The sequence below is a fragment of the Haliotis cracherodii genome, unplaced genomic scaffold, assembly GCF_022045235.1.
Source record: "Haliotis cracherodii isolate W230 unplaced genomic scaffold, xgHalCrac1.p SCAF_8, whole genome shotgun sequence".
Taxonomy (NCBI): Eukaryota; Metazoa; Mollusca; class Gastropoda; order Lepetellida; family Haliotidae; genus Haliotis; species Haliotis cracherodii.
In genome coordinates this window covers 4984082-5010416 of record NW_027266341.1, presented here as the reverse complement: position 1 = coordinate 5010416, position 26335 = coordinate 4984082, and the positions used below count along the sequence as shown (strand labels likewise).

The following is a 26335-nucleotide window of genomic DNA, read 5'->3' as shown; positions in this document are numbered from 1 at the left end:
TGTTAATATTTTCATGTGTGAATTAAATTTTTAGGGTTGTTTGGTTCGGTGCAAAACTGTAGAATATCACAATCATGACATTATGAAATGAGGTCATCCATTGTTCAAAGGCATCACACACTGTGTGAACTGCAGTTACCAATTTTACTGTCAGAACAATAGGTTGATTCAGACGTGCTGTCGGCTTCTTTGTGGCCATGTTACAAGGAAAAGTATTCACTTTCTCCTGATTTTCAGTTTCACCGTATTGCTTATCTTCAATAAGTAATTCTGATCAACATTTCACTTTCATGACGCATCAACATCACATCAATGTCACAACACAAATATGATCACTATGATCAGAATGTTGCGGTCTGTGACTTTAGCCACTAGTCCGAAATGTGAGTCTAGTAAAATTCTGTTCGACCTTGTAAGCTCAGCTGATAATAGTCCTTATAATAACACAAGTTATACGGAAATTGATAGAGCCAAGTTCGGGCTAATAGCCTTGAAAGTGTATGGCACAGACTGATTAGCCATTGAAATTAACAACCTTATTAATTGATTAAGTGTTTTCAAAACTTTGTGGCTTATCTGGTTTGGAAAAAACACTTGAAGATATACATCATCTTATTGTTCTTTGTCATAAGTAAGATCTGTATGAGAATCCTTCACACAACAATTAGATATAGACAGGTTTACAGTGTTAGAAACTAACAGTTTCAGTCCACTAGTCCTTATAATGATAACGTATAGCAAAACCCCTAAAAATGGCAAATTTCTACTAGTCCTTATGATACCTTAACTATTGGGCAGTTTGGCAGGGACTACAGGAAGAGTGCCTATTTCTAACGCTGGTTTATGACTACCACCTTTGTTAGTGGTATGCTGATAGTGACAGGGATGTGTGAAGGTCGCCACAAAGCTGACCTACAATTCAGTGGCAGTCGTTGAAACGTTTATTCCCGGCAATGGGATATGGTGCAGCACTTATATACGTTTCCTATTTTGGCATGGATTGAGGAAGTAGCGTAAATTAGGCCAGCTTGTTTAGATATGTGCTTATCTGCCACAGCGTGTAGACCACAACTGGCAGTTTATGTAATAAAACGTTAAGAATTACATAGAAATTATTTTAGTTATTTTTTGTGTTGGTTTGCTTTTCGTCATTGAAATATTTGGCAGACCTATGATGGATAATATTGGCCCCACCCTCATCTGCCACACACCTTATAGTGGTCCAACTTAAACATGAATGTCTGGTGAGAGCCTTGGTGTTACAAGTTAGGGGTTTGGGTCCGTACATGTACATTCTGTAGGATCTGAGGAAGCCCTTGTATTGTGAACACTGCCTTACATGTCCAACCTGCCCTGTGTTTTGTTGGCTTCAAGACGTGGCTCCTGTGTGTAGCTCCTCTTGTTCAACATCCTGGATCTGTTATGGGAAGAACCTGTTGTTTTATATATACATTTTGGTTGGATAATGGCTGACAACCTATGTGGTCAAATCTTAAGATGAAATTTAACATATTTATAAATTGACACATGTGTTTATTCATTTTGGATGATTGCTGTAGCAGGAGTGATAGATTCCTATCTACAATGCCACCTTCACAGGTGAACCTATACTGTTGCAGGGATAATTGAAGGGTGGGGCCTTGTGCTTTTAGCCCTTAAATTTTAAAAGAAGGCCCACATTTTCAAATACAATGGGGCATTTTAACTTGGGCTGTATGAGCTTACCTTACCTAAGAAAATTCCTAGGGTGAACCTGACTGGTTTACATCAGATGACGATCCAACTTAGTCATTGAGGCTTTAATGTTGCATGTTGCACTCAGGAAAGATCAAGTTTCTGTTTTTCACTGAAAAAAGTTTTTATTGCAGTCTATGACTTAAGCTACAAGTCTGAAGTCCGAGACTTAGGAAATTTACTTTAGTCTCATTAGCTCAGCTAATAACAGTTAAGTTTTCAGACTAAATTCTACTTAAAAATCTTTGAAAGACAAGTTATGGCTGGTAGACAAAATTGTTGCTGGTACAGACTATTCTCCTGGAACAGTGTACTGCATCCTGCGTTCTGGTAGATTTGCACTGATGTTATAACTTAAGACTTTATTCATATTTTAATATAAGTATTAAGTAATAAATAGCTAAAGACATGCTTTTCTTAGTAACAAAACACCCTTCCATCAACTGCACCAAACTGTTGACAACTCGTGTTTGTTTGGTTTTAATGTATATGTATATATATATAACCATATATACATGTATCAATATTACTTGATAAAAATAACTTTGCTTCTGATACTTTGTACTGGAGTGGTATTAACATATATGTCAGATGACTTGTTTACCAATCCAGATTCATTTATTGAATAAAAATATGTTTAAATCATGGAATAAAGTGAACACTCACTCACTCACTCACTCACTCACTCACTCACTCACTCACATGAAATTAAATCCTCACATAAACGTGATTTGTAGGATGTCCTTTCTACCAATTGTTACTGTTACTAACTATGACCCTAAGTAAATACTGCAGGTGCAGTTTCTTGTTGTTAAAGATAAGGAACTGTAAAAGACAGAAGGTGAATATGTGGCCCGTACCACTGCACAGAATTACAACTGCTTGGCCTGAACTTAAGCTTGGCGGCTGGTAATTGAAGGTTTTTCATGGCCACTATTTCCTATGTGGGAGTGGATGAGGAGGGTGCTGTGCTCAGTGTGCTAATCTCAGAAGGTAAATAGACAAGGATTTACGTTTCTCGGTGATAGTCATTTTGTGTATCTGGAAAGCGGCTTTTTGTGCGGATTAAGATCGTGTGCCAGTGATGTTTTTCCTCTAAAATGTTCAGACGGTAATACCAGACATCATGTACACACCCAATCATTGGGTGTGACTTGCATGGTGAGCTCTGGCTTTCATGGAGAAAGTGTTTCTGTGATTAGTGTTGCTAATTTAGGCAGCCCTGGGGTCTGTGACATTTTTTTCTTTACTGTTGGAATGTAGGGATTCTAAAAACTTTAGGGGCGGTCGGGTAGCCTAGTGGTTAAAGCGTTCGCTCGTCACGCCGAAGACCCGGGTTCGATTCCCGACATGAGTACAATGTGTGAAACCCATTTCTGGTGTCCCCCGCTGTGATATTGCTGTAATATTGCTAAAAGCGGCGTAAAACCATACTCACTCACTCACTCTAAAAACTTTTAACATTTATTATTAGGGTAATGACAAGCACCCCTTTGGTGAATAGACACGTATATACTGTAAACAGCTTTATTTCTGCGCCGTTAAAATATTGCGAATACCACGCAAAGACAATACTGCGACGAGATATTTTTGCGAGTTGCCGTGTTGATATGACCCCTCACGTACCAAACAATAGACAGCTTCTCTCCGAAGCTAGTTTTTCTGAGTTGACCGGAAGAGATTGCGACCAATTATCAAATACGATAATTGACTCAACTCAGTGTCATGTCATGTGTGGACAAAATTGCAAAGGACACTGACGCAATCAAGCGAGGTTGGAAGAAGGCAGAATTACTGTGAGGTAACAGTGACACTAACTGGTCTGTTTACACTGTCATTTGTGATGTATTGTGTGACCATTCTGCATTCATTTGTGTTTTTAACTTATTCAGTAACTTGTAGTTCTGGTTGATGATTTCAACATTTGATGACGTGTTGCAATGAATAAAGTATGTGTGTATTATTTATACTTATTTTTGCGTTTTTAATTTTTGCGATTGAGTCTCGTTCGCAAAACTCGCAATAATAAAACGGTCGCAAAAAATTTCCTGTTTACAGTATACAATCTCTCTGGTGCTTGTGCTCACACAGTTGTGGCCAGTTGGGATCATTCCTCACTTTCACTTCCCATGTCTGTTCTCGGCATAATGTATGGAACAGCCCTGACGAGTTCTGAGTTATAAAGTGTTTGTAGGCTGTTCCCCACGTACATAACAGTACAAATATACGTTATGATAGGAGAGGGTATATACTGTGAACGGTAGACTGTTGTTTATATCTTCCTGAGGCAAGAGAGTTAACTGACTTTAATAGTCCAGTTTCCACCCTTGCCGGACTAGGCCGGAATTCCTGGTCTCAATCGTAGCGCCACCAGTGGTTATTGCGAGTTGTGTCCCTTCTAAACCCCTCCTATAGACCAATCAGATTCCACCTCTCATATCACTTGCTTTGTTTTAAACAGAATGTCAGTGCCCAGTCAAGACGATCTGATTGATAATCAAGATCTATATTGTGATAAAACGGGTCTTACATTGTGTAGGGATCAAATCCTGTCGCACCTTCATTAAAAACATGAAAATATTTGTAAAATATCTGTTGACACCAAGTTGGCGGTACGCATGCTGTACAAATCCTGCAATCGACCGAAATCTGCACGACATTTACCGGATTTCAGTTTCGTTGCACGATTTTGATTGGACTATACATAGACTTGTTAGTCCAGCCAAAATGTAACTCACTTCTTTGAGAGGCATTTAGAAGGTGGAACACTAAGAAATGATTTAGATATATGGATGAACAACCTCTTTATTACAATTAGGAGCGACATTTCGGTGTAGGTTCTAACACCGTTATCAAGCAAGTGGTTATCAAGATAGATGATAACGGTAACCTACACTGGCTCCTGATTGTAATGATGAAGTTGTTCATCCATCTTATCCTGCCTGAATATTGAGCCAGATGTACCCATTTTTATTGTAACAGTATTGCTAAGTTGTTGTAACTGTGGCTGGACAGCTGAAGTTGTAACATTTATTTGCGACCTCAATTACTGACATCAATTACACAAGAGTGGTTTGGGAGTTTCTTAACATTTAATTTTACGTACATACACAGACTATATTCCCCATGTTCAACCCTCTGCTCCAAAAAGCCAACTCCTAGACCATGTTGTAATCAGTCTTTCTAAGCAGCACCTACTCTGTCTGGCCAGAAGTGTACCGTCTGTATTGTCTTGTGTAGATTTCAGACTTTATACAGAAACCCACACTACGGAAGGGGTGTATGTTTGCCATGTAACTAGTATTGACGCCTTTTGGTTTCTTTGAACTGTTTGAACTGAGCTTGTTCTCTACTGCTCGATCTCTGACAACAAATATAACTGGTTGTATATGATTTAAATACACATCCCTGTGTCAGTTTTCAAAGTACCCAGAGTGCTTGTTACGATGAATATGGTGAGGTTTTTAAAAAAAAAATGTCATATGTTTGTTTTTTGTTTAATGCTGCACTCAGGGATATTCCAGCTCTGTGATGGCTGTGTGTAAATATTATAGTCGAAGATGATTGGTTAATGAGACATGTTCCATTGTTGCCTGTTTAACCCAGTCACTGAGCCTGACCACCCGATTTATGTAGTTGCTGCATATGACAAGCTAACTGTGAAATATATGTGAGGCTCTAAATAGGTCATTTCATGTATGGGAAGTGCATTTTGAGAAGTTGTACATTCATTTATTGTCGGTCAAGTGGCGCAGGAAATGGACGCCGTGATCATCAGCTCACCTTGACAGTTGACTAACTGAGTGTATTACATGTGTTAATGTTTATACACTGGTGGGGTCAGGTGAAATGGGGTTTATCGGCTCGTTCAAGATTATGCTTATTATGTGTGCATGCATATGTGTGATGCTCTGTCCACTAGACCAAGGATATGGGTTGTCTATGCACTGAACTGCAGCGGTAGAAACTAACATTTTTGGTCCACTAGTCCTTGTAATGATCATATATAGCAAAACCCGTAATAATGGCAAATATCTACTAGTCCTTATGATACCTTGACTATTGGGCAGATTGGCAAGGACTATAAGATGAGTGCCATTTTCTAACCCTGAACTGGATGAATCTCACAGACTATGTATTGAGTTCTGTCAACTCTTTCTTATTAATTATCGGGGGCATTGATGGCCCACTCATCTAAAGCACCATTGTTTGCTTTGCAGAGTCTTTCCCTTAGGCATGTGAGAAACTTATGGTAGTGGTAAACATCTGAGACCTGCATCACTTCAGACTTTCCTCCCACATCAAGCTGACATGCTGTGACTCGAAACAGTGTTAAACACAACCCTCTCACTCAATCTCAGTCACATTTTGTCGATATGGACTTCTGTCATTTCTTGTTAATTAATCTGATTTATTAATCTGGGCCAGTTGAGACATAATGTGAGGGATGATTTTTTTTAGACTGTTTTAGTTTTGTGACACTCCGTTATCAGACAAGCTTCCAACAGTCATGTTGTAATCATCAGTTATAACTGATTGTGTTTCCTTAACTCACAGTGATAGTTTGTTAGTGTACATCAACATTGATAAATATCATTGAGTGCATTACTCAGCACAGATAGGGGAGGTCTGACCCTGATAGATGATGCTATCTCCTGAAGGTGCATCAATAGTTGTTGGAAGCTAGGACAGATAGCATAGATTACTTCCTTTTGTTACAAATTTGGCATACTAGTTCATTGACAGTGGTGTGTTTGTCAGGACCATATGTCCTGGGGAGGAACAGGCGGCCTAGTCGTCTAAGGCGCCTTGATTCGCTGTGCAGAGTTGGGCAGGCCAGAAACCTATAATTGTGAGTTCAAATCCCGGTTCTCCCCGATTATGTTTCTAGGTTTGTCATCACCATACCCTTGCTCATGGGTTTCACCGAAGTGGTAAACATCTGAGACCTGCATCACTTTGGGCTGACACGCCTCGATATAACTGGAATACTGTTAAAAGCGGCGTTAAACCCAACTCACTCACTCACCATATCTCCTAAACTTAGCCAAGAGGTACTCTTTCTTGAAACCGTGCTCACACAAAGATCAGGTTATCAACAGATGCCTTTAGCTATTTAGGGATTTTAAGAATCCATTTCTTGCCTGTTTCCATGGCAGCAAGTTTGACTTTTCTCAGTTCATTTTGTTGTGTCTGCCCGGATCATATCTCTAAAACTAATAAGTATTTTTCAATGACATTTTGCATACAAAGACCAGGTTTCAATTGGTGTCTTATGCTATTCAGAGATTTTTAGAATTTATACTTTTTCTGTTTCCATGGCAACAAGTTTCAATTGGACTCTGTTCATATTGATGTGTTTGTTTGGACCATATACCTAAAACTCATAAGTATTCTTTCATGACACTTTGCAAACACAAAGACCAGGTTGTCACCCGGTGCCTTTTGCTATTCAGGGATTTTTAGAATTATATTTTTCCCAGTTTTCATGGCAACAAGTTTGACTTTGTCTCTGTTCATGGTGGTGTGTTTGTCATGACCATATCTCTAAAATTAATAGTTGTTATTTCTTGAAATTGTGCACTCAAAAGACCAGGTTGTCATTGTTAAATTGTGCATTTGTTACTTAGAGATTTTTAGAATTTATATTTTTTCTCTTTCCATGGCAACAAGTTTGACTTCGACTTTGTTCATATTGGTGTGTACCTGACATAAAAATACAAAGTTCTGAATCCGAATTGCATGGTATTGTTTTGATAACTCAATAACTACTCTTGTATAAGGACCCACAGATTAGATAAACAACCTCTCATCAAGTTAACAGTTAAAGTAACAGTCAGATGATTTGTTCTTTCTTTCTTTGTGGGTGTCTGTTGAAGATAAGAAAAGGAAGGTAATTTTATGTTTCATATTTTCGCTAGGCAGTCAGACCACCTAAATAAATATAATAAGACCTACCAAAATGTGTGTCCGGTTTCAGTCCATCCCCAATTTAGGGTGGTTACGCTCGATTCATTTAAAAAACTGAAATCTATGATATGTCAGTAAAAGCCTGTTTAGCAGCATCTTTCAATGAAGATAATGACTGGTGTAGTAATGGTGAACAGCAATAGTTTAACGCAGGTGACGTGTTATACTCAAGAAAAGCGTTATGTTTGGGGACTGTAGATCAGGGTAGGTTTGAAGCCAGAAACCCACATGTGTTATGCCTGGTCGTGAGTGACAGTCACTTCTTGTCTAGTGGACAGCATGTGTGTGGCAGCCTGCATGTTAGTTTGGATTAGTGATGCTGTGTCCTCCTGGCCCTGACTGTTGTCTCCTGAATACTAAAGGCCAGCCCCTGCTTGTGGTACCATGGTAGCACAGCTGACTGTTTCCCTGACTGTTGTCTCCTGAATACTAAAGGCCAGCCCCTGCTTGTGGTACCATGGTAGCACAGCTGACTTTCCCTGATCTGTTGTCTCCTGAATACCAAAGGCCAGCCTCTGCTTGTGGTAACCATTGTAGCACAGCTGACTGTTTCCCTGATCTGTTGTTTCCTGAATACTAAAGGCCAGCCCCTGCTTGTGGTAACCATGGTAGCACAGCTGACTGTTTCCCTGATCTGTTGTCTCCTGAATACTAAAGGCCAGCCCCTGCTTGTGGTACCATGGTAGCACAGCTGGCTGTTTCCCTGACTGTTGTCTCCTGAATACTAAAGGCCAGCCCCTGCTTGTGGTACCATGGTAGCACAGCTGACTGTTTCCCTGACTGTTGTCTACTGAATACTAAAGGCCAGCCCCTGCTTGTGGTAACCATGGTAGCACAGCTGACTGTTTCCCTGATCTGTTGCAGAGTGAAAGCCAACAGAGGGTGGAGGAGGAGATGGGTGGTGTTCAATGGCCGAGACCTGCGGTACTACGTGAATAACAGGGTAGGTGGTCCTGGGCACTTTGTGACGGCAGGTCATCTTGGATGCTTTGTGAATAGTAATTTGATTTAGCTGAAATTCAGTGTGGATATATTTATGTGGTGTTTTGAATACCACATACTTCATTGCACCCGTGAAAAGGTCTTCAGCAACCAATGCTTGCCATAAAAGCCTGCTGTTCATGTCATAAGAGGCGACTAATGGGATCGGGCAGTCAGGATCGCTGACTTGGTTAATGCATGTCATTGTATCCCAGTTGCATGGATCAATGCTCTTGATGTCAATCACTGGATTGTCTGGTCCAGACTTGATTATTTATAGACTGCCGTCATATAGCTGAAATATTGATGAGTTTGGTGATAAACAACAAACAAACAAAACATTCATCATTGATATATGTTATTGTGGTTACTTTGTTATTAAGAGTGAGATAACCCAGTATTAACTGTATAACATAGTGAGGTATGTTGGATACTTGATAGTTTGTTTCTTATTGTAGCTATGTTGTATATAGCAGAGTGAGAGTGACTTATGTTGGATACTTGATAGTTTGTTTCTTATTGTAGCTATGTTGTATGTAGCAGAATGAGAGTGACTTATGTTGGATACTTGATAGTTTGTTTCTTATTGTAGCTATGTTGTATGTAGCAGAATGAGAGTGACTTATGTTGGATACTGGATAGTTTGTTTCTTATCATAGCTATGTTGTATATAGCAGAGAGAGGTATGTTGGATACTGGATAGTTTGTTTCTTATCGTGGCTATGTTGTATATAGCAGAGTGAGGGGGAAATAGAAAGCTCCTGGGAAGCTGCAAACAGTCACTTGTTAAATTGTTCTATACAGTAAAACCATACTCACTCCAATCATTGCATTAAAATTCTTTTTTGATTTAATATTTGACATGTTCTTAACTGAAAGACCTGTTGATCTGTGAGATCTGTGTACAATTGGTTGCTATTTCCAGCTTATTAGCGAGACAATGATCCACAGTTATCTTAATCTTTGCACTTAAAACAATGCCAAGCACAACAGGAAATACAGATGAAAGTGTATACTATCATGTCCAGCGTTATCATACATGTAACTTACACATTTCCACTGGGCGAGATTGTTTCCTCTGTTTGTTCAACTGAAGTGATTACAAGCAGTGTTTGAAATTAAAAATATTACCAAGTTGCCTTCAGGACATGCACACAGACTGTAGAAACTGCTGGCCATGACTAAACTCTTCAGGCCCTCATTAAAATAAATGTGGCTTATTTTGACAAATATATGACAAACAAATTTACTGAAGGCCATTAGACCCATCCAAACTTGAAACCACAAGCAAAACACAAGATCTACCTGCTATGGGCCTACGGGCAGGTGCTTTTTGCATCTACTGGATACAAGGTACTTTTTGACTGCGTGCAATATACAAAATGGCAATAGTTATGCTTGTAACTTTGTTAATAAAACTGGAAAAGACATCTAGGCTACTTGTCTGGTATATATAGACCAGTGTTTGGTGCAGGTCCACAGTTTGTAGGTGATCCTGTGTTGTCAAGTCCTGGGTGGACGAGGATTAAATCAATACAGATGTCAATGACATTGATTGAAGACCAAGGGGAGTGACCTGGAACTGTTCTGTGTGAACTCTCTAGGTGTGCTTAGCTACAGTTAGGAGGAAGTGGAGATAGGCGATTGTCCTATAATAGCAATAAGCAGGACCAGTGCCTGGTGATCGCCTCACATCAAGGAGTTAGGCAGCACAAGAATAAATGTTTTTTCTGGCAGTCATATTAAGCCTTTATAGTTTTTGTCTACAAAATGTGTATGTTACCTTTCCCTCACAGGATACTGTCTGGCTTAAATAGTTGAAATGGTTTCAGGAAAATATCATATTGACCATCAAAGCACCAAGGATGTTGAAAAGATATGCCTAAATGGGTTTACTCTTGTGTAAATATGCACAAAGTTTGGCCTCCCTCCTGAAAATATGCCTGAGAAACATTTAAGTATTTTTATGCAGCCTTTTGCCTTATTATTTTTAGGTATTAAACCTACATTTATTTATGGTAAACCTTTTTCAATCATAATTCTTATCTGTCTGGGATACAGACATAAAGTGTCTTCCTATCCTAATGAGGACTGTTATTTGTTTGGTGCTTGCAGAGTCAGATCTCCAGGAGAGTTATCCCCCTTGCCTGTATGAAGAAGGTTGACACTGATGTCAAGGTATGTGAGTCAGGTGAAAGTCAATATTTGACTGGTTGTATTAAGCGATCAGGAAGATTATCAAGGAGGAAAACATTAGCACATGCTCTGTAATTTTGGAGAATGTGGTTATTGCTCATCACAAACTTCTTCTAAATCCCAGACAAGGTAACTCAGTGATAAAAGCGTTAACTTGGCAACTGTGTGGGTTTGATTCTTCACATGTGTATACACTTTGTTTACAATCTGACTCTCTGTGCCTTCACACATTCATTGATTTGTTCATCTTGTTACATTGTTATACTTGTTTTCACTGTTTTAGGATGGGGACAGAACTAGGTTTAAGTTCCGGTTGACAACAACGCTCAACGATCGGGTCTTTCTGTTTGCTGCAGAAGGTTTGGGTAGGTACTCCTTGTTGTAAAGTCAGTTTGTACTTGGAGATGTTCTACTCTTTTCATCACCCTTGATGTGGAGGAGGAGCAGAGGTGGCTCAGTCACCGTACAGCAGAGTCCCAGAAACCTGTGATTGTGGGTTTGAATCCTGGTTCACCCTGGTTTGTAGGTTAGTCATCAGCATACCCATGATCGTTGGTTTCACCAAAGTGGGCTGGGACTTTATCCTCTCGTCCGATGTACGTAAAATACTGGCCAAATTACAAGACTCATCTCAGTGATACTCCACATCATAACACTGAATCTACAGAAAATGATGTTAAGAGGAGAACGTGGGGTTTGTTGACATTTAGCACAAGTAGCTAAAGGGATGCATGTCTCAGACCTGTATCACTTCAGGCTTTCCTCCCACTTGATGCTGACATGCCATGATATAGCCGAAATACTGTTCAAAGCAAACCCAGGTCACTCACTCACCCTATGTCAGAGGTAGACAATGGTTTATACCCAACTTGTCCTCAGCTTATTTCATATTAAGTTATGTAAAATACATATATATGGGGAGAAAACCACTTGTCCCTGTAGATCTTCACTTGTCTCAGACTTATGGGCTTGTGGCTATGTCCATCCCTGCATGTGTAAGTGGTTATATAACGTTGTAGTGAATGTTTTGTGATTAATACAGATGTCAAATCTTGGGGAATGTAATATCTTGCCAAGTTTGGTCCATTTAGGATCCCAGTAGGAACATGTATTACTGTTGGTGTCTTTAAATAAAATTTGTTTTCAGATTCAGTAAACATCTGTTGTGCCTATGTCCTAAGTGTTCAGTTTTCTCCTGTTACAGAGGACTGTCTAAACTGGGCCCAAACCCTGATGGCCGCTATATCCCTGCACGAGAGGAATGTGAGTTGACACTGGGGAGGAGGGAGGACTGGCGAGTTCAGTCCATCTTGGTTTCTCACTGTCTTATTGGCCTCCAAACCGTGAAACCTCATTATTTGAAAATATTATTTGGGCCTGACCAAGTTTCTTTGTTTTATTATGTATTCTTTGGATCAAATTGGCTTGATGGAGCCAAATCAAAGGAGGATATAAGGCTGGATCAATAAAAACTGTTCATAACAGTATTACAGATTTATGAGGCTTAAGTGGTTGGACAGAGGACAAAATAACAACATTGACATTGTAAAATGTTTCCTGACTTATAGGGTAAAGACCGTATTTCCTGACTTATGGGGTAACTGCCATATATTCTGTGCTCACTCAAGAGTTGCTTCCATTGAGAAGCGATCAATATTTCAGGGAAAAATAAAATTAGAATGGAGTATTTCTTCATGAACTGACTTGGTTTGATTGTCAGTATGATGGAGGTACATTGGTGATAAGCTGACATGCCTTGACAGTCTATGCTGTACAGATTGTGATGAGCTGTTTTATGTTACAGAACAACCACATGGACAACAGTGACGAGCCCTGGATGGAGGATCCGGACAAGGAGGTGAGGAGTAGTTGTGTCATCTTACCCTGTAGTAGGGGTAGTCGTGTCGTCTTACACTGTGGTAGGGGTAGTCGTGTCGTCTTGTCCTGTGGTAGGGGTAGTCGTGCAATCTTACCCTGTGGTAGGGGTAGTCGTGTCGCCATGCCCTGTGGTGGGGGGTAGTCGTGCCGTCTTGCCCTGTGGTGGGGCTAGCCACACTGGAGATGTGAAACTGTGTGTAACATTCTATAATGTAGCCACACTGTGGAGATGTGAAACTGTGTGTAACATTCTATAATTTACCCACACTGTGGAGATGTGAAACTGTGTGCAACATTCTATAATGTAGCCACACTGTGGAGATGTGAAACTGTGTGTAACATTCTATAATTTACCCACACTGTGGAGATGTGAAACTGTGTGCAACATTCTATAATGTAGCTACACTGTGGAGATGTGAAACTGTGTGTAACATTCTATAATGGAGCTACACTGTGGAGATGTGAAACTGTGTGCAACATTCTATAATGAAGCCACACTGTGGAGATGTGAAACTGTGTGTAACATTCTATAATTTAGCTACAGTGTGGAGATGTGAAACTGTGTGCAACATTCCATAACGTAGCCACACTGTGGAGATGTGAAAGTGTGTGCAACATTCCATAACGTAGCCACACTGTGGAGATGTGAAACTGTGTGTAAGATTCTATAATGTACCCACACTGTGGAGATGTGAAACTGTGTGTAACATTCAATGATGTGGCCACACTGTGGAGATGTGAAACTGTGTGTAACATTCTATAATGTAGCCACACTGTGGAGATGTGAAACTGTGTAACATTCTATAATGTAGCCACACTGTGGAGATGTGAAACTGTGTGTAACATTCTATAATGTAGCCACACTGTGGAGATGTGAAACTGTGTGCAACATTCTATAATGTAGCCACACTGTGTCATCAGGAACTATTTATCTGGAATGCATGTGTGTGATGAGTCAGTTCAGTTTTGTCCATGTGTCTGGGTTCTGTATTTGATGTGCTCAGACCCAGCTTTTATTGTCTAGTTTACTGGCCTTCAATGAATATGTTTTGGAGACACTGGCCTGTGGACCAGAAATGTTTCTGTTTCTAGCACTGGTCCTGTTGGGTGCATGAAGAAAGTGTATTTGTCAAACAGTGTTGTTACTTTCTTGTTGCATTGAAGACAGTACTCAAAGTTCACTGGGCCTCTCATTCAATTACAGGGCTACATCAAGTTTGAGAATGGACCAGGTGGCAAGAAGTATTATGTGTCAATACGAGGAAGTATCCTGTGCTACTACAATAATATAGAGGTAGGTACCATCTGTTGCCATGGTGGGGCGGTCGGGTAGCCTAGTGGTTAAAGCGTTTGCTCGTCACGCCGAAGACCCGTGTTCGATTCCTAACATGGGTACAATGTGTGAAGCCCATTTCTGGTGTCCCCCGCCGTGATATTGCTGGAATATTGCTAAAAGCGGCATAAAACCAAACTCACTCACTCACTCACTCACTGTTGCCATGGTTACATATTTGTTAAAGAACCTTTTTTTCGCTGAATTGTTGACCCCCATTAAAACCCATGAAGATGCAGTATCATTTGATTCTAGATCTTATGTCATCTTAGGGCATTGTGTCATTAAATTACATTATGACATTAGAGGGCATGGTGTCATTAGAGGGCATGGTGCCATTAGATTACATTATGTCATTAGAGGGCATGGTGGGCCAGTGATCAAAGGCACTGTAATTGTATCTGTGCTGCAGAATCGTGTCCATTAGTCATGACAGGATTGTGTCCCTTGGTTATAATGGGCTTTGGGTTCATATCCCAGATTCAGCCGAATTATGACCTTTGGTTTGTCAGCAATGTACCTATGCTTGTGAGTCCCACCAAAGCTGAGTACATTGTTTGCCTGTGTCACTTCAGACTGAACTCAAGCAGTAAGCAGCAGCCTGATAACCAGGGATAACTGAATATATTGTCTCACTCAATCTCTCATGTACTCTAATGATCCAGCTCACTCCACACTCGCTCTCTCTAATGTCATTGTGAGTTGTTTGGCATTCCAATCAAAATTTGAATATGGTGCCTTGCGTCCATGTGGACAGGATCTGTTTCCCTGGGTGTTCTTCTTGATAGGAAGGTTTTTCCCTGGGGGTCCATCTTGACAGTATAATTTTCTTGCTCATTCCATTGCAGGACTATCGGATGTTTTCACCGATACACGAGATCAAGATGGAGCTGGCATCTGTGAAGGACTTGTCCAAGTGTCGTCTGCAACTTTCTACACACTATGCATGCTTTGTGTGAGTAACAGACAGCATACAAGTTAAGATTGGGCCTACCAGCTCATGGTGTTTGTGTATATCTTGAGCAACAACTGTCTCAAGTGGCGCTCTTGTATAAAGTGTATTTGTAGGAGTACATTGTCAGGATATTAAGGACAAACATCCCTTTGTTCGGAGTCACTCTGTGGGTAAAGTGACTTACTCTTGCAGCAAAGTAGTGTTAGAAACATGCAAACACTGTTCTTTTCATGCCAGCCTTACTTCACTATAGTATTATTTCCCACATGGGTACAATGATGTGAAGCCCATTTCTTTGTGATATTGCTGGAATATTGCTAAAGACGGCGTAAAACCACTCACTCACTCACTCACTCATTCACCCATCCAACCAACCACCCACCCACCCACCCACCCACCCACTCACTCACTCTCTCACTCACTCACTCACTCACACACACACACACACACACACACACACACACCCACCCACCCTCTCTCACTCACTCACTCACTCACTCACTCACTCTCACACACACACACACACACACACACTCACTCACTCACTCACTCACTCACTCACTCACTCACTCACTCACTCACTCACTCACTCACACACACACACACACACACACACTCACTCACTCACAATATTATCCATGGGACAAGCAATAATAGAGATCATCCTAAACATTTGTGATTTAAGTATCTTCTTCTGCAATGTTGTTTTCATTTCAAATAAATTAAATAAAAAAGTACTTTTGCATGTTCTACATGTGTGTTTCAGGCTGGGGTTTGAAAGTGCAGTGGAGGCCCAGGTGTGGAAGATGGCTATTGAGGATGCCATAGCCCAAGGGCTGGCTGATGACAGTGTGAGTACTTCATAGCATAGCATTATAACAAAATGGCCTGAAAGTTATCAGGCAAAGTGTAACTTGATAATGCTGTGGTATGGTTTAATGAAGAGGCACTGTCAATTATAATATGATTATTATAATAAGGGGACCATTAAGGTAAAAGAGACATGGGTGCGACTGTATCGGTTCTGTCTATGAGGACGGATGGCTGCATGGACAGGTGATCAGTAATACAGGGGCTTGGATTAGGAAGAAAACAGAAGTGAATTAGATGAGGATAAATCAAGCACTATGGTGAAATGCAGTGTGAATTACTACAAGGATTTTAAAAACAACACATGATCTGACATTTAATGTTTGAATGATTTGGTAACTTGATGCAAATTGAACTAAACTTAACAGTGTCACAATAACCATGAACATTTTTGTTAGATATTGACATTCTTGGGGGTGATGACATGAGGAATTTCTTAAAGACATCCTGAGTTTCGGCCAACACTGCACTGATTGTCTCTATCATTGACACAATGTAACTCACTCACTCACTCCCTCACTCACTCACTCACTCACTCACTCACTCACTCACTCACTCTCTGCCTACAGGTTCTCTTGAAGGTGTATGAGAACGACAGCAACAGGATCTGTGCGGACTGTGAGGATGACAGTAAGTCTGAAAGTCGCGGGCTGTACTCATGTCTGAAGTTTGTGGGCTGTACACAAAACATTCACCTTGTAATATCTTGTACACATGCTGGTAACACCATGTAACACACTTTTTATTGTTAAGTGTTATTTATTTTAAGTGTTAAGTACCGTGACATATTTTCGGAGAAACATGTTTCTGTGGTGATATCAGATCTGCATTATGCACACAAGTGGGTAAGGTATGGCAACTCAAGATGCAGACAGGGTCAGTTCGGACGCAACATGTAAACGACATCAGAGGAAACACTATGATGTCATACGTACAGGCAAGATGTTAATCAGAGAGCAAGATTTTGTTACCAGTTATGATAACATCTGTATGTTTGCTTGACCTGAATCACTGAGACAGACATAAGTTACACATGGCAGTGTGACGGAGGAAAGTGTTGCACACCTTCGAGATGATGTCAACACTGTATGGTGTAGTGAGCATAGTCGTTTATTGTAACTGTCTCTTGTGTAGGTTTCAGCTTATATAAAGTCACTGTCAGATACAAAATGTTGAGTATCAATTGTGTTTACAGATCCCCATTGGGCGTCCATCAATTTGGGAGTTGTTGTGTGCAAGAAATGTGCAGGTTGGTATTCCTTGATTACCTATCAGGCTTTAACATGGTGCATACTGAAGACTGTCCTCAGTATAAAGCTAGTAAAAGATCTGACGTTAAAACACATGTCTTTGTACCTCCAGTGTAGGACAGTATAGTAACTTGATGAGTAGCCATAGCCTTGCAGCCATCTACTGTATGTATTGATTCACTAGTGGATGCGTGTATTCCGGGTGGTGGAAGACCGTAGTGTATGCCAACCTGGGAAGTATTGATGTCCAATGTGCATGTTTGTCTTGCTTCAGGAATACATCGGATGTTTGAAGCCAATGTTTCCAAGATCCGGTCGCTCCGTATGGACACAAGAGTGTGGACACCAAGTCTGATTGAGGTGAGACCAGCATTCTGTTCATTCTCATCTAATACATCGGCCACACATCTGTGACTGGGTTGACAAGAGGGAGATCTGGTTGTGTTCTACCCAACTGTGTGGATAGTCTTCTATATATAGCCCCACGTGGATTCAATGACAGAACAGGTCCCATGTGACCCGTGCTTGGCTCAAGAGCTGGGTTGCGAGGATCAAGTTTTTTTTATACCCCCGACCTTTTAGTGGATTCATCTCAAACTTAGTACATATAATCTGTGTCATATGGAGGGGTGCAGTCGAACGAAAAAAAAGTTTTGATTAATTTTCCATTTTTTTATGAAACCCTAACCCTACCCATTATTTAATTTGAAACTACTGACACACTAGGTGGGTCGGGGGTATCAGTGAGCCACGCTCACTTTTGCCCTTGTTTATATATGACTTGGCTGGTTGTGAGCAATCATAGCCTGACCACTGGTTTATCTGGCAACGCAGGCTAATTTTAGAGCTGTGTCATGACAACCAACTATCCTTTTTAAACTACATTCACTGTAGTCTCATTTTGATGCTAACTAACATTTTCAAGAAACTCCCAATACGTAAGCTGTATCCTTGATGTGATTTTTTTGTTTGTTTTCCAGCTTATGAAGGCTATTGGTAATGACAACTCCAATGTGTTCTGGGAGTTTGACCTGTCGCCCGAAGAAAAGATTGACCCTGAGTCCTCCATGGATGAAAGGAAACAATTCATCACCACTAAGTACAAGGACAAGGCGTACTGCCGCCGACACCCGTCCAGTGCCGACACCCGGCTGCTCAATGAGGTGAGTTGGGGGTCATTTGATTGGTAGTCCTGTCTGGTCACATTAAGTGACCAATTTTAACAAGAATGAGGTGGTTTTCTTAGCTCTTCCGGACATTTTCAGATGAGCTGAGGTGAAATAGAGTTTAACGTCTCATCCAAGATTATTGCACTTATATAATATATGTGTGTGTGTGTTGCTACTTGCACTTGTCTGGACTGATGCCGATTTTATAGTGCTATCCCCCTGAGATACCATGCTGCAGTTTAACATGAATACCCCACTTTATACTGACTGTGAGATAACCAGTCCTTGTTCAAGACCCTTAATGCCGAACGCCAGGCAGGGTAACAACAAGTACCATTTTTTATCATCATTTGGTATGGTACATGGCCGGGGGATCAAACCCGTGACCTTCTGCTCTCCGAATGGATGCTCTACCACTAGATCATGGAGGCGGTCAGGACATCTTCAAAGGGATTGGATTTAAATATGTTTAGTCTTTATCTGTCCATTTGTCTGTTAGCACTGACCAATTCTCCTTCAAAACAGAAGGAAAAAGTCAAGTAACATGTTTATTAACTGCAGAATGAAAGGCATGAAGTCCTAATGCCCGGATTATTTCATTGCAGGAGCTGCTCAGGGTATCGGCAACGGATGAACTCATGAACTTGGTGAAGATTGTCTTCTCTGGTGCAGATGTAAGTCTCCCATTTACTGTTTCTTCTTGTGACCAGTCTGTGTCATGTTGATCTGGAAACTGTTGTGATCCATGTGGTTTATGATACAATGCTTGATGATTCTCGTTCATCAATGCACTCATTACATGTAAATCAGTGCTTAGCATTTCTTGTAATTAACTGCTCATCCATGCATTTGAATGTTAAACTCTGCTTGTATGACTTCTTTAGGTGGCATTACCAGTTGGTATGATGAACAAGGGAGATAATTCTATGGATATACAGCTTCTTTGTTACAATGAATGCAGTGTTTTGTCGTGGACACAATCAAACATAATATGCTCAAAAACATCAATGTTATCTGTTGTGTAAACATCAACCTTGTATAAACATCAATTTATAATGACAACCAAACACTAGTTTCAAACATTTATTATGGTAAAGTTTGGCGTATGGGGAATTCTCAGGTACCGGTATGACTAAGGTTGCCCATGATTGAGCATCAATCATGCCAAACATTGGAACGATTTAGCCAGTTGCAAATAATAACATGACAAAGCAAAGCTGGACGGCTACATCGTTGGCACACGACTAAGTGTGTACATGATCGATCATGCCCAAGCATTCGGATCAAACGCTGGCTATATTTCTGAGCCTCAGAGCACAGCCAGTGACTACACCGAATGTTACAAAATGACGAGAGGGCAACATTGGACGAGAGGGCGGTCACATGACCGCGAAATTGACGTTCATAAGTGTATGAACGACACAATCTGACATTCATACGTTTTTCACGAGACCGTGTTCTTGAAATGATGTAAACACTGACTGACTACTTCCACATTCCAGGGGAAACCCCTGGGAATTCCCTATCACGAAAACATGCATAAACGTTCTTTCTGATCATGAAGAACCTGTATTCTTTGTCTCAGCGTTTCAGTATACATTGAGATATGTCAGAGAGCGTGACTGCATGATTGTTCACGAAGATCCTCGCTACGGCCCATCCAAATGAACAAACGAAAGAAATGCACATCCAAACTATCGTAGTATCGACTCGATCTGTGCCTAGGCTGACATTGACCGTCTCCAGCAATCTATGAATTTACCTTTGTGTCTGTTTGACACATCTTTAATCACCTTTCAATGATCGGCCAGTTGATCAATGATGACTAACACATGTAACCGCCACAGCTTCATTAACAACTTCGGCAATCTCTCCCGTCACGTTTATCGTGTCGGCCATTTTAACGTCTTGTACTTGATGTAAATGTATTACGACCCGCTGTCATTGTGACTGACTTACTGAGGTAGTTCTTTACAGACCTTTCTCATCTAATGAGGATATGATTTGAACACATGTGCTGCATAAGTTGTTTCTGAAGAGCAAGTTGTGCATCCATACGCCCATGTCACCTCTCTTTTTGACGGACTATTTTACTCCGCGAGATAGCTGGTTGTTGTGTGGCTGTCAGTGTAAACATGAAGTCACACGTACTAAATAAAATTGTGTTTAGATCTTGGCCTACATCCTTTGAGGTAAGAAATAGTGATAAAAAAATTATAAGAATTGACTTTCACTTTGTGTGAGTTCATTGGAGTATGAACCTTCATAGAGTGAGGGCCAAACATTGTATGAACGTCGTCGCAAGCTCCAACGTTCATACAGTTTTGCCCTCACTCTATGAAGGTTCATACTCCAATGAACTCACACAAAGTGAAAGTCAATTCTTAATTGAACTTTACGGGGAACTATCCAATGCAAGCTGAGTAGGATAGTAAGGCCACAATTCAAGCCAGATGTGGAAAAATACAATGATACAGCTGGTTGAAAGTTAACGCCAAGGCTTACTCTGTATAGGAAGACTGTAGACATGGTCAGACAAAACTAGAATCAATCATAAACTTTTGACTGGAGATAACTGCAGTACTGCTGAAGCAAAATGTTGTCTGCATAGAAACTATTTCAAAAAGTATATAAAACAATGTACTAACCGTGGATAATCAGGCTCCTCAGCACGAGCAATATAGCTGTAGCAGTGAAACTGCTTATCATTGTTTACCAACTGATAACAATGCTGCAGACATGTACAAACTGCGCATGTATGGGAGGAAGGCTTGTAAGCTTCGTATCTGCGCATGCTCCTGTCAAACTTACTTCCTATCAAAACAAATAGTTCTAGACTACGACAGATGTGTCTGTCGAGGACACAAGCCGTTGTCTTAGCAATAAACAGTACAGTTTAACAGTGCATCTTAGAGAAGGGAAATAGACAGCTGGTACAAGCCAGGCCAGCATGACCTGCATAGATATGTACATAGCAGCCAAGGCAGCCAAATCTGGCCGTCACTAATGTAAACAATGCTGCTAACCGCAGCCAACACATATACCAACGAAACGAAACATAAGTAAAGTAATACATGCAAGAAGCAAGAACAATAAATGGTTGTTTTATTGTCATTATAAACATGCTCATAGTACCAAAGACCTATAATTATCACACATATATATGACCTTCCTACTTCACATTTCTGTACATCACTTGTTTGATAACAGTGTTAGTTTCTCCATGGAAACGTCGAAGTCATTGTAATAAAGAAGTTGTATATCCATGGAACTATCTTCCTAGTTTGTCTGCTTGTATATCCCTGCTTGATACTGCATGTAGATTGCTTCTGTACACTGCACAAACAACAAGGCTTACCTCTGCACATGAATCTGTGCTTAACACTGCACATGATCACTGATTTGAACAGCTTGTAAATACCTCTTTACACTGCTTGACCCTGTTCCTAATCATTGCTTTCCTGCTTCAAATCACTGCCTGTTTCTGTTTCTAATCAATGCTTAGCCTGCTTTTAATCACTGCTTGATGCTGTTTCTAATCAATGCTTAGCCTGCTTTTAATCACTGCTTATCCCGCTTCTAATCAATGCTAAACCTGTTTCTAGTCACTGCTTGACCCTGTCCTGATCACTGCTTATCCCGCTTCTAATCAATGCTAAACCTGTTTCTAGTCACTGCTTGACCCTGTCCTGATCACTGCTTATCCTGCTTCTAATCACTGCTAAACCTGCTTCTAATCACTGCTAAACCTGCTTCTAGTCACTGCTTGACCCTGTCCTGATCACTGCTTATCCTGCTTCTAATCACTGCTTGATGCTGTTTCTAGTCACTGCTTGACCCTGCTTATAGTCACTGCTTGACCGTGATCTGATCACTGCTTATCCCGCTTCTAATCAATGCTAAACCTGTTTCTAGTCACTGCTTGACCCTGTCCTGATCACTGCTTATCCCGCTTCTAATCAATGCTAAACCTGTTTCTAGTCACTGCTTGACCCTGTCCTGATCACTGCTTATCCTGCTTCTAATCACTGCTTAATGCTGTCCTAAACACTTCTTATCCTGCTTTTAATCACTGTTTAATGCTGCTCTACCTATCTTGCTGAAACTTTCATCTCATAACTGCACTCAGCACATATAATATATATTGTTTATGTCCACATTTTCAGATTCACTATCGCAAAGTTGGAGGGGAAGCACAAACAGGTTAGTTGGTCATATTCATACTTACTCTTGTTTCTGAATATTGAACGATAAGAATGCATGACTGCATATGTCTTCCTCCTGGGTCCGCTTTGACTCCAGTTTTAATAGGGAAGTTAGATTCCTTTCATACAAAAGTACTATCCTTGATTGCTCCAACACTGTTGAACCACAAATACATGTGTTTTAGCCTGATGATAGGAATGTTTGTTTTTAACATTTCAGCTTACCAAATTGCAAAATCATCAGGGCAGAGGCTGTTAATGGTAAGTGGCAATTGCAACATTTGGAGACAAAATAAATCTGTCTGAATAATCATTTCGTACATCAACACGCTTGAGGCCAGTGAAAACATTCAGTACACTAACAGTGTGTTCTACTGGGGAAGATATATAGCTGGAATATTGCTGAGTGGCATTTAGAAACAAACAAACATACCGTATTCAACGTAATTAGCGCCCCGCTCTAATAAGCACCCACAGCGATATTTGTTAATATAATGGCACATTGACAATCCCAATTAGCACCCCTTCCGAATGATCAATGTACACAAGACTTATTTATTTGTGTATTATATGCACTCGTGTGTTATTTGCACCTTTAATTATGGGCAATTAAATTCTTGAAAAATATATCTGTCGTATACAAACATTTTCAGGCTGTCAGCATAAACCATGAAATTTATCTTTCAACTCTGTTTTTTTTTCCCCACCAAAATACCATTCTAAAAAGAGTCCCCTATTTCTAATTTTGAGAGCGCCCTGGGCGCGTATTACGTCGAATACGGTACATTGTATAGCACAGAGCACACACAGTGCTATGTTGTCCATCCTCAAGCATCTTCATAATGATTTTTGCATACAGTTTTTTAATGTGAAGTTTACATGATATACAGCTTTTCCATTGGAGATGAGGTCTGTCACATGACTGGGAAATTGACGTTCATAAGCATGAACGACACATTTGACATTCATACATTTCTCTTGAAATGATGTATTCTTGAAATGACGTAAACACTGACGGGTCATTTAGATCCTTTAATCTTGAACATGTCATTTGTTTAGCATACAGAGACAAAAGTCAGAGAGTATGATTGCATAACTCACAAATATCCACGTGTGGGGGGCAAAACATTGTATGCACGTTGTCGCAAGCTCCAACGTCCATACAGGTTTGCCCTCACTCTATGAGGGTTCATACTCAAATGAACTCACACAAACTGAAATTAAATTCTTAAATAATTTCTTTATATGCCTTTATACGTGTACTCCATGTGAGATATTAGTATCACATACATTATGTAACATCAAGCCCTATCTCGTTAAAAATCAGATTTTTGTGCTCGCTACAGACATCGCATATGGCATGACAAATGTAATGACGAACAGGAAGTTGACATCATCCAATCAGAGGGCAGCTTTCTTGAGCTTTACAGCACTAGTTTCAAACGGCCACTTCCATTCCAGACTACACTTGAAAAATATTTTGACAAATTTCTCGATTCAAAATGTGAATATTGAACAAAAGAAAATTCTAGAATGTCTAATAGATTACTGAGATTGTATGGCTGTACATCCCACGGGCTATGAAAATCTCTTCTGTTTAAAATATATATCACATTGAAGCAAGACATAGCTGATGACTTGGACGAAATCAGTCGTACAGCCTGTACCTGGCTTTGGAATGCCTCGTGTTAACCTTTTCAAGTGCCATGATTAGAAAACACATTCAGACTTTCACAATCTCGTAAGCAACTCTCTGATTGGTCAGATAAAAGGTCGTTCTGACGTGACATGTAATGGGATGTCCTCAGATCTATGTGTAGGGGTAGTGAGCACTAAGAGCTGATATTAATATGATTGGCTTGTATCTGTCACATGTTGATGACTCCCCTGAAATTTCCCTTTCAGGAGTTCCTGTTTCAAAATGGAGGTGATGGTATGTTGTTGAGAGCATGGTTTTATTGTAAATCTATATCAGGGGCAGGGGTGGCCCTGTAGTCTTGCTGTGCAGAATCGTGTCCCTTAGTTGATCAGGATCCGTTGTTTGAGGGTTTGAATCCCAGAAACAGCCTGATTATCACCCTGAATTGGTAGGACGGCACAATCAACCATGGGAAATGGGGGAAACATTCATCACCTACCCTCTTCAAACTTTCCTCCCCCATTATGCTGACGTGACAAAATTGAAAACTCTTCAAAGCAGCTTCTTTGAATGTATCACCAAATATCTCATAGGTCTTAGGCAATTATTTACTGATACATGTACTTACAACATCATACCTTTTAAAAAAGTAACTAAACATTCTCAAAGCCAAAGGTATACTGTGAAAATGGCAATGTTATAATGTTTATGGCCCTGAATAATAAACTTTGATATAAGATTCATTCGGTGCTCTTGCTTAATCGTTTAATTCTGAATATTGAAATATGTATATTCTTTTCCCCAGCCTCATCATCGGACATGGGTGAAAACAATGAGGTGAGCAGTTTGGAGGACAGATCTCTCCTTACATTTGATTTGGTTTCCACTGATTGATGTTGTTCCACATTAATATCTGTGTTCCAACATGATGTTCCATATTGATATTTTTCCAAACATGATGTACCACATTAATATCTTGTGTTCAGCATGATGTACCACATTCATATTTTTCCAAACATGATGTACCACATCCATATCATTCCAAACATGATGTACCACATTCATATCATTCCAAACATGATGTACCACATTAATATCGTGGTTCCAACATGATGTAGCACATTAATATTTTTCCAACATGATGTACCACATTTATATTTTTCCAAACATGATGTACCACATTTATATTTTTCCAAACATGATGTACCACATCCATATCATTCCAAACATGATGTACCACATTCATAATCATTCCAAACATGATGTACGACATTAATATTGTGGTTCCAACATGATGTACGACATGAATATTTTTCCAAACATGATGTACCACATTAATATCTGTGATTCGAACATGATGTACTACATTATTTTTTTTTAGACATGTACCACATTAATATCTTGTGTTCCAACATCATGTACCACATTATTATCTGTGTTCCTAACACATTATTTTTTGTCCTAGACATGTTGTACCACAGTTATACTTTTCAAAACATGATGTAATACATTTATATATTTTTCCAGACATGATGCACAACATTATCTTGTTTTTCAATATTTGTGAGCTTGTCAGTACTATCACCATCTGTTACCAGGGGCGACTGAGGGAGGATGTCAGACACCAGGGATACCTGTTTAAGACGGGGCCCAGTCACAAGAGTTAGTGGACATTCCAACATTAATGTGTAATCATAAAAACAGAATGTTCTGTTGAGTAAAATAAGTATAAAATCATAATTTTGAAGCCAGCATGTCTAAGTCTGTGTCAAGAAACCATCTTGTAATGAAAACAATTATTTCTGGTGTTAAACAAAAGAATTAAAATATGTTTTCACGAAATGATAACAGTCTGCCAAAACTCAAGCTACTTGTTGATGATTCTTCTTTACATAGCTCCTTTTTATATGTGCATATATGACTGTATATATGATTTGTAGGTTTCGACAAGCGCTGGTGTGTGTTGGAGCATGGTTCTCTCACCTACTACCAGACAGACAAGGTGAGGTCAGAAGTCATGAGCTGCAATTCCCATAGATTGGGTTTCACTGTGCAGCAAGATTGTGGATTGCTGCAGTTCCACTTTTTCGAATTCAGTGAAATCCTTTGCCTTTCAAAGCATGTGAATATCAAGTAGTTCTCTGTCCCATTCAAA

General features: G+C 40.0%; 1 protein-coding gene across 3 annotated transcripts in view; it reads left to right on the top strand.

Moving 5' to 3' along the window:
* The window catches only part of LOC139450566 (arf-GAP with Rho-GAP domain, ANK repeat and PH domain-containing protein 1-like), a 115515-nt gene that overhangs the window by 47749 nt on the left and 41431 nt on the right, over positions 1-26335 (top strand). For all 3 annotated transcript variants that reach the window (XM_071232320.1, XM_071232321.1, XM_071232319.1), the window contains exons 6-24: positions 8569-8647; positions 10801-10863; positions 11165-11246; positions 12086-12144; positions 12686-12739; positions 13964-14053; positions 14941-15047; positions 15814-15898; positions 16487-16547; positions 17113-17166; positions 17442-17527; positions 18148-18330; positions 18942-19010; positions 22503-22539; positions 22762-22802; positions 24447-24474; positions 24986-25017; positions 25779-25842; positions 26121-26182. In XM_071232320.1, the coding sequence (XP_071088421.1) occupies positions 8569-8647; positions 10801-10863; positions 11165-11246; positions 12086-12144; positions 12686-12739; positions 13964-14053; positions 14941-15047; positions 15814-15898; positions 16487-16547; positions 17113-17166; positions 17442-17527; positions 18148-18330; positions 18942-19010; positions 22503-22539; positions 22762-22802; positions 24447-24474; positions 24986-25017; positions 25779-25842; positions 26121-26182 (1336 nt within the window). The remainder of the gene's footprint in view (positions 1-8568; positions 8648-10800; positions 10864-11164; positions 11247-12085; positions 12145-12685; positions 12740-13963; positions 14054-14940; positions 15048-15813; positions 15899-16486; positions 16548-17112; positions 17167-17441; positions 17528-18147; positions 18331-18941; positions 19011-22502; positions 22540-22761; positions 22803-24446; positions 24475-24985; positions 25018-25778; positions 25843-26120; positions 26183-26335) is intronic.